Source organism: Cyclopterus lumpus, chromosome 5 (assembly GCF_009769545.1).
Source record: "Cyclopterus lumpus isolate fCycLum1 chromosome 5, fCycLum1.pri, whole genome shotgun sequence".
Taxonomy (NCBI): Eukaryota; Metazoa; Chordata; class Actinopteri; order Perciformes; family Cyclopteridae; genus Cyclopterus; species Cyclopterus lumpus.
This window is the reverse complement of record NC_046970.1, coordinates 18112919-18122549: the sequence shown is the minus strand read 5'-3', so window position 1 is coordinate 18122549 and position 9631 is coordinate 18112919. Positions and strand designations below refer to the sequence as shown.

General features: G+C 42.0%; 1 protein-coding gene across 2 annotated transcripts; it reads left to right on the top strand.

Moving 5' to 3' along the window:
• The first annotated feature begins 984 nt into the window (after positions 1 to 984).
• dusp7 (dual specificity phosphatase 7) lies at positions 985 to 9404 on the top strand. Of its 2 annotated transcripts, XR_004609471.1 has the most exons (4): positions 985 to 1961; positions 3750 to 4178; positions 6299 to 7151; positions 7436 to 9404. XR_004609471.1 is itself a non-coding variant. In XM_034532343.1 (3 exons), the coding sequence occupies exons 1-3, from the start codon at positions 1553 to 1555 to the stop codon at positions 6613 to 6615; spliced, it is 1155 nt and encodes a 384-aa protein (XP_034388234.1). In that variant the 5' UTR covers positions 985 to 1552; the 3' UTR covers positions 6616 to 9404. The 2 variants fall into 2 exon arrangements, 1 of the variants encoding a protein (XP_034388234.1); XM_034532343.1 differs by having other exon boundaries at positions 6299 to 9404.
• Positions 9405 to 9631: the final 227 nt, after the last annotated feature.

Below are 9631 nucleotides of genomic sequence, written 5' to 3'. Positions count from 1 at the left end.
TGTAGGGAAAGTATATGTTATGCTCATCAATAAGACTTCTTAATTCTCTGCAGTGCCAACTCAGAAAAGAAGGAACACCGTTTTTTGGCCTGTAAGGATCGAGTCATGTGAGGAACAAAAATAGACAATACCAGTAAGGATACATTTGTGAGCAATATACAAACGCTATAGTGTCATCGTGGGTTGAATAAAAATTCAAAAATATTGAGAATATCGTTTTATAGTGGGACACTCTCACATGGACTCACATGCATAAATATGCAATAAAAAGCCTGGCTAGGTAAAGAAAGCACATAGAAGCTTGGATAACAACACACAGAGGGAGAGAGACTTCTCTGCTCAGGTGGACCTCACTCCACCAGATATTTACATAGACTATAACCATATGCTGCTATGTATGCTTGGAATATCACATTTTCATCAGCAGATGACCTGGTGGATATGATATATGATCATGGATGTGTAAATGTTCAACTTTCAATTGTTCTGAGAACTTTATGGATGCTTGTTGTTCAGTTGTTGAGATTGAACGTTAATTATTTACCCCATTTACAAACGGATATGACATAATTGTTTTTCTAAATCTCATTCATATTTGTAAGGAATTACAATAATATAATAAAAGCATTGTAACATAAAGGAAAGTAGGCTACGAGGCAAAATGATCCAACATGAACTTACAATGTCAAATGTGTTATTTAAAGATTCGTGGAGAAAGTTTAGAGATATTTACAACCAAATAAAAAGCAAACAAATAAATAAAAATAAAAGGCTACAGAGATGTGAAGTTCCATGAACCGAACACGCGCCCGTGTAGATATTGAATTGTGACTTTTTATTTGCAGATTTCCTTAGTCAAACGTGTCATTCAAAATTAGACCACATCGTGCAGACTATCAATGAATGGTTATGAATGTCGCGGAAGCAGCGCGAGCTCGTGTTACTCTCCAGCAGCGCTGCGCCTTTAAATCCCTCCGCCCCGCCCTCTTCTCAATGACAAGCCCGCAGAGCCTCTTCAGCGCATCCAGTGGAAATGACAAACCAGAGGCGCTCCACGGGCCAGCATGTCAAATAACAACAACACTCGTGAGCTTTAGCGACAGCAACTCATCCGGAACTCACGACCTCGGACTCCTAACGAGGCTTCTTTTTTTGGGGGGTGGGAGGGGTGGGGGGGGTTGGTTGTGGGTCCTCGGACGCCCTCAAAAGTTGGAGCGAGCTCGCCAAATGGACGTCCATGGACTGGAATAAAAGCTCCACATCTACCGGACTGAGGGGAGAAGAAGGAGGGAAAGAAACCTCTGCATGTTCAAGTGTCCTGCTACAACCAGAGGGGCATCGGTGCGTGCGTGTTGGATGTGTGCGTGGACGCGTGAGTGTGTGTGTGTGTGTGTGTGTGTGTGCGCGCCCGCAGGACCAGCAGCAGCAGCAGCAGCGAGAGCGGCGGCCGCAGGGAAGGGAAGTTTAGCGCCGTGATTTGTCTTCTCTCTCCTCTTCGGCTGCGTTGCTTTTTCATGTCACAACCGGGGACGGGCGGATTAACGTTTCCCTGATGAAAATAAATCATCTGTGGACAGACTCTGTGATCGTGACCATGACGATGATGTCGAGTAAGAGCGTGGAGTGGCTGCAGGAGGAGCTGGAGTCCGGGGCCAGCTCTCTGCTGCTGCTGGACTGCAGACCCCATGAGCTGTACGAGTCCTCGCACATCGAGTCGGCCATCAACCTGGCCATCCCGGGCCTCATGCTGCGGAGGCTGAAGAAGGGCAACCTCCCCATCCGCTCCATCATCCCCAACAACGAGGACAAGGAGAAATTCGTCAAGCGGTGCAAGACGGACGTGGTGGTTCTGTACGACGAGGCGACCCCGGAGCGGCAGGAGTCCGGGCTGGGGAGCTCCGTGCTGGGGCTGCTGCTGCAGAAGCTGCGGGACGACGGGTGCAAGGCGTTCCACCTGGAGGGTAAGATGAGCTGGCTTTAAACCTGGAGGTCCCGCGCCTGTGTTGTAGCCGATAGTCGCTTTAATTCATACATTTTTTTAAACAAAAATAATAATACAAATAACTCACACTGACAGATTGTTTAATTTCACTCTGATGTAATTATCTGAGGATATAATGACAGGATATGCGGCTCTTCTGAATGTGTCTTTTTCACCAAGCACTAAACATAGCATACATGTTATGAATGATCTCGCCTGGAACAATTTTATTAATGAATACATGTGCGCATGTTTCATCCCCAGTCTGGGTCTTTGATACATCTGAAGCAAACCGCTTGAGATTTGGGAGCTTTAAGAAGATATTATTTTGGGGAAAAGGGCATCTTCCCATTTTGACAAGCCACTGGTGTCATATAAAACGTTATTGCAGATTAGTAAATAGCTTGTCACCGTGTGGCGACACTTCAAATGAATCCAGCTGTTATCATCTGTCTACAGACTGGAGTTTATGTCTTATTCATTATGTATGAACTACAATGAGGCGGCCACGGTTTCGACTATTATAACGAAGCGTTTTTGATCACAGTTATTACAGGCGAATAGAAACGAGGTAAAACACGTGAGCTGCACTCACTGCGAAGTCTCAATGAAGTTTGACATTGGACTTCCTTCACTCCATGCCGACATTAATTATTGTCTAATTTCTCGTGATTATTTGGGTAGAGTTATCGGCTGATCTAAAAAAGCGTTCAACGGCGTCCTGTGTCTCGGTAAATAGAGCTGGGTCAAATATGTTTTCAATTAAATGCTGCAAAAATGGCCCCGCCATGTTGTGCTCCTTCAGGAAAAGACTGGCTTTTTTTTTCATTTTTTTTTTTTTTTTTTCATGAATGAACAAGAAAACGAGGAGACGACGACCCACTCTGAATGATTCTCCAGGACTAAAATCTGATATGAATAGTATACAATGAGGTCGCATTAGAATACGTGGATGCATTTGATTTATGTCAATCGAAGAAATGTTTCACTTGAGTCATAAGCCGAGCTGCCATTCACAAAAAGTCCACTGCGCTGAGCGTTGAGGCAGCAGAGCCGGCTGCCCTGCTCGTTCTCCCCGGGGCTCAGCTTTTCTCAATGGAGCACATCTGTCTGACCTGTTTGCTTTGTCACAATGACGTAAACATCATGTTAATCTCCTCTTATCTGTCGCAATAAAATATGAATATGTAGTGTTACATACAAAAAAAAGGTGGCGTGGCTTCAGTAACTGCATTTTCAACGAGAACATCTTTATGATTTTATTTATTTAATCGTAACACTCTATTACAATAGAAATGGCTAATTTAATAATATTTGTGATGTACACACCTTTATATGAGTTGATGAAAACGTTTTGTAAATGTATCCTTCACTACACCTGGCTGCTTTATAGAATATAATGTAATTAGAGTATACATTTACAGTGGTAGCATGTGTTTTATTAGATTATAATGTTTTAGAATATAATTTGTGCTTATTATTTACCACCATCAACGTTGTGGTTTTTTTTTCAAAAATATTTCTGTCAATTGTTTTTAATTTGGTTTATTTTATTTCTAGTTAAAGGTTTATTTCTTGTCACTCAGGTTCGTGATCCACCTCCTGTCTCATGCAGACTTGACATTGAGCTGCCATTTTATAGATGTTGTATAACACAACCTTGCCTGTGTTGTGGACAGGGAATTTTTTTTTATACCATGCAGGAAAATTATTGTCATAGCTTTTATCCTAATATTGACTTTTTCTGGTCTTTTCCCTTGTCGTCCAGGGGGTTTCAACAAGTTCCAGTCGGAGTACCCCGAGCACTGCGAGACCAATTTGGACTGCTCCTGTCCCAGCAGCTCGCCACCAGCCTCCGTCCTCGGCCTGGGAGGACTCCGCATCAGCTCCGACTGCTCAGACGGGGAATCCGACCGCGAGCCGGGCAGCGCCACAGAGTCGGAGGGCAGTCCGCTCCCCAACAACCAGCCAGCGTTTCCTGTCCAGATCCTGCCGTACCTTTACCTGGGCTGTGCCAAAGACTCCACCAACCTGGATGTGCTCAGCAAGTACAACATCAAGTACATCCTCAACGTGACGCCCAACCTGCCCAACATGTTCGAACACGAAGGCGACTTCAAGTACAAACAGATCCCCATCTCCGATCACTGGAGCCAGAACCTCTCTCAGTTTTTCCCCGAGGCCATTTCATTCATTGGTAAGTAAAGGTGCACATAACTATTTCTGTTATGTTACACAATACCTTTTAGGAAACAGCAGGGTAATCATTATTTTGATTATCGATTCATCCATTTGACGTCTTCAAATGTCTTGTTTTGTCCGACCCAACAGTCCAAAACGTAAACTATCATACCTGGAAAAACTAATCTGCACCGTTTGAGAAGCTGGACATCTTGTGTCTTTGCATTAAAATGTATGAAACGATTATCAAATGAATTGGTCAAATACTATTTGTCCAGCAACTAATTGATTTATCAAAAAAATGAAATGTTGTTAAGTTAAGTGAATCCTTCATTACCATCTTTAAATACATATATCAAAGAGTTTAATCATATGCCATATAATAGGTTTTGTGGAAATGTTTGAAGTGTGAAATTGTCTTAAAATTGCTTTGTTGAGCTGCATTTATTTACTCTATTTCACCATTCCTGATTAGAAATTAATTAAATATCACAAAAGGGTTCAGGTTAAAGCAAAGTTTTGAATGAAACGTGAAAATAGGTTATTTGAGAATTGAAGCCACAAGAATTCTGGACCCTCATCTCGTCCCATTTTCAGTATTTCCCATCATTCCCATCATTCCCTCTGACTTAATTCTCAGAGAATGAGTACATTCTCTCTGATGAGTCAATGAGAAGCACAGTCTTTGTGATTGGCCAGACCCCTGACATTTCCTTTCTTATTTAAGACGAATGTTTCAACTTGTCAAGTGGGAGGAAGAGAGACATATGCCAGAGCCAGAGGTCGTGGCAGATTCGGGTCATGCTGATGTTAAATGTTGCAGTCTGGCTGGCTGTAATGTGCAGGGATTACATCAGGTCTTTTTAGTAACAGCAGGATAATTATGGGTAGAGGAGAGAAGTTCAGGCTGGAAAGGAGACCCAGATGTGACCTCGACATACTGTTGTAGACTGCAGATTCCTTAAATATCTGAAATTATTGTATCAGCATGTAGAGATGGAGGAATTTTATGTTTTCAGGCATGTTAGCCGGCTGATAAATGGACAATTATTTATATAATGCATTTAAAGCACAAATAAACGAGTGTAACGCTGCACAATCCACAGATAATTTCAGCACAAATTAACCACGGTTTACTTATTTGACTTCTGATTCTTGTATAGTCATGGAAAGTGAGCACACATCACATATAAATTTCAGCAGCCTGAACTCAAGAGCCAACTGACCCCAATCCTACAACAAGAGATTCAGGCAGTGAGAGATAAAGGAGAGGATAAAAGAGAGAGGGAGAGGAGGAAGCAAGGAAAGAAGCACTTAACTCTCTCGCTCTAATGGCCTGCAGTGATGCAAGTGCAAGGGCTCGTAACTGATAGAAGGGCGATGGATGTAGCCCTTTAATAATGTAAGATGGAGTTTTTATTCAAGTTTTTCTACGGACTGAGGTCATGAAAGCAGAATGAAACATGACATTCTGAGAAAGGTCATTCTGGAGTAAAAATATAATAAATGTCTAGAGAGAAATTAATTGTCTAATTGTCAGCGTTATGACTTGGAGTATGCCTGTGTTATACAATGCGAGTTATATCGTGATTATATAACGTTTAGTATTTCTATTGCACAAAGGATTGCTATTTAGTTTTAATTCAATACCAACAAAATATGGTATAGTTTGAGTGTATTATATTATTTCCATGAGAATAATTTATTCTCATGTAATTAAAAGTGCCTGAAAATGTGGTCTATATATATTATTTTTTCTATAACATTAAATAGTCATGATTATATAAGCAACAATCATATTTAATGTACATACATATTTATTTTAGTTTGATTGTTATTGTTGTTATTATTGATTTCTTTTTTTCTTTCTTACTTACCTTGATTACCTTGGTGAACCCCGCCTTCGCCCAATGACAGCTGCGATCGGCTCCAGTACCCCGCGATAATAATATTTATTCTACTTATTTATATTGTTTTATTAGAACAAATATTGCCAGTGAAATCGTAGATCAGAGAATCTAAAGACTTTTCCTTCTCGCTCAATGATCATGTGAAGGCTAAAACATACAGTGGGTGTTATACGTAATCTAAACCTCTCACATGGTTTCCTCTTCCTCTTTTAACCCTCTTCTGCAGACGAGGCTCGCTCCAAAAAGTGCGGCATCCTGGTGCACTGTCTGGCCGGGATCAGCCGCTCGGTGACCGTCACGGTGGCCTACCTGATGCAGAAGCTCAACCTGTCACTCAACGATGCGTACGACTTTGTCAAGCGGAAAAAGTCAAACATTTCCCCAAACTTCAACTTCATGGGGCAGCTCCTGGACTTCGAGCGGACGCTGGGCCTCAACAGCCCCTGTGATAACCACTCGACCTCCCCGACGCACGACCAGCTCTTCTTCACCACCCCGACCAATCACAACGTGTTTCAACTGGACACACTGGAGTCCAGATGAAAATCCGTGGGGTGACTGTTCCTTTTTTTTGGGGGGTTAAAGGTGGTGTTGTTACCGTGATAACAAGCGGCTGCACTGGAGGGAAGCTGCCCAGTTTTAATGAATGTTTTAGCCTCCTGAGGCCTCGTTGTCTGAGAGCCTGGCGAAGGAGCAGCGTCGGTAGTGGGAGGTCACAGATGCCGCGTTAAAATGGGGACGAGGTGTTTTTTTTTACCCAGTGGGGGGAACTGACAAATGGGTTTACAATGGTGTCCTCCATGGGAGTTGATTGAAATCGAGGGAGGAAGAGCCCCGATCAACTTGTCTTGCCGCAAAGAACCGAGGAGACTTAACTGACTGAGCGAAGGACGCGGGGAGGACAGACAGCTTCATACAAAGATAGGAAAAATCTACAGCGCTCGACTTATGAGACAACAACATCCTCTCTGTCTTGCTCTCGGCTCCCTGGCCGAGCTGACTGGTGCCAAGTGGAGAATCTGGGATTTACTTGTAGGAAATCTCGCACAAACCAAGGAATTAACACACACATAAACAAAGTATGTAAGTTCATACTGTACTGTATGTTTGTCAACGTACATAGCAGAAAATTCAGTATGTCTTTACGCATTTTTGTATATTTTTGTGTACATTAACGCACAAATCTGTACCTTATATAAATATATACACATAGAAATCGTATATCTATTCAATCCAACAATGGCTTAAGAGAATGTAAAACTAAAGAAACGGTGGAGACGCCAACAAAGAGGAACGTTATTGTGATATTCCGAGTTGTCTTTTTGATTTTGATTTTTATTTGTAAGTTTTGTTTTCCTTCTAGGTTTGTAATGACCTAATGCAGTTTGCACAGTGGTGTAGCCATTGACTTGTTGGCACTTGGAGCCCGTGCTGGATGCACGCAGATAAAGAGACATTCAGAGAAGAGGAGAGGCCAGTCCCAGGCTGCGACGTGTCCCGACAGCTGCACAGTGGAGTGGGGAGGGAGCAGGAACTGGCCCCCAAGCCAAGGACGAGGTTCAGGGGTTAGAGGGTTGGGTTAGGGGCAGAGACGAGCAGCGGGCAGGATCAGGGCATGGGGGTTGGGTATGGGTGAAGACATTACAGGCCAGTTGACATACGGCCAACTGTTTTCAAGTGCAAGTTCCTACTTCCTTCCCCGTATGACTGTTCATCCAGTTGCCTTACAATAAGTACCAGTTGTCTCCACCAACTGTTTTGATTTGTTCAGTGAGAAAGTAAACGACTGAAATTCCTTGGTTATTTCATCACATCGCATATTGTCTTACCGCAGTATGATTTTGCCAAACTGGTTTCTCACACCTCTGGTGTTTGCACTTTGAGGCAGACACTTAACCGAGAGGTCATTTTGGGGATGCTAAGACAGCGTTAACATTTCTGAGCAACTTTTTGGGCAGCTTATTTTAGCAACCTTTGGCAAGGAAGTGCCTCAACACTCTTGTATTACCCTACTTTGTTTTGCCTAAGAGGAAGTCGTTCAATTTGTTAGGTTCCTTTTTACCAAAAATCAAAAAAATAGAACTGTAGGACACAGGACTGCGATTGTATCCGGGTCTTGGTGTTGGTATTATGGTGTTATGGACTGGGACTGGCTTCAGACTGCACTTAGCTACTTCAATAGCTTCACGTCCCATAACTGCATTAGAGAAAACAGAAGGAAGGTCTTTCCGCAAAGAGATCGTCCATTTTGTCAAAGAAAGGTTTGTCTGAGTTGATTCACCCTTAAGCCTTGGGTATATGAAAGATAAATTGATATATACATATATACATATACATATATATATATATACATATATATATATATATATATATTATAGAGATAATAGTAACGAGTTGGATATTATTTTGTATACCTGAGCATGCTGTGGTACTGTATGCTCTAACAGTAGACGTAACCACGGCTTGGATGTTGCTTTGCCAGGTGGGAAGATGAATGATGAGGACCGTTTTTTTAACTGCTGTTGCTGCTGAACACAGCGGTACACAGCATGTAGTTTAAAGAGTTTTCTGAGATCCTGTCCACATCAGAAGCACCAGAAAAAGACTGCAAAACATGTGCAAATGCTGCAGTATTTCTTTCTTCAGCACTTAGACGTATGGCGATGTCTGTAGGTACAATGGGCGTCATGCAAGAACGTTTGAGTGTTCTCCTGAATCTCTCTTACTTTCTTCTGTGAGGGATGCTCATACGAGTCGGATTCAGCTTGAAACTGCACAAACATGTTGTAAATGGCACGTTTCAAGCTGGTTACGGCCCGCCTGTGTATGAGGACGTGCACATTCGTGAATTGCGATTGTTTCACAATTGGCGCTTGATAATTGCTTTATAAGGCTCCCTGTTCTGCTGGACACGTTTTGTTCCCAAAAATGTTTTTGAAAAAGCAGATTGGAATAGCGGACGTAACATTTAGCGTTAACGGTAGTCCAAGAAAACCGCTGTGAAAAAAAACACCACGACGCTGGAATCGCAAATGTTTTCAGAGTTATGACACAAGCTCTCTCTACAGGTGTGATGTGGACAGGGTCTTACCAGAAACAAAGAACTGGGTTTCAGATGGGACAGTTGATTCTGAGGGTTGGTTTTTGCTGGCCTTATATAATCGTTCTAACTTGTTTATAATGGTGACTGTTCAATACTTTGTATCTTACTTTAGAAAAACATTGTGTAAAAAGGAAAAAAAATGAAACTTTTGTTTATCTGTTATTTGAATCAGAACATGGTAATAATAGATGGAGAGATTCTTTTTTTTTCCTTCTTTTTTTACCATATAGGGTCACAAAAAGGTCCTCTTTGTTACTTTGCAATATATCAAAACTCATTTTTTTGCAGTATTTTGTAGATCCAAGTCATTTTTTAAAATCTTCTTCTTTTGTACTATATCTATTCTATTATAATTATACAAGATCCAGCTCGATATGGCTTGTGGACTGAAGTAACATTTCAACTGGGGTGTCCAAAATGTAGGGCCGGCGTGCCTGTCACCAACTTGAAAGAGGC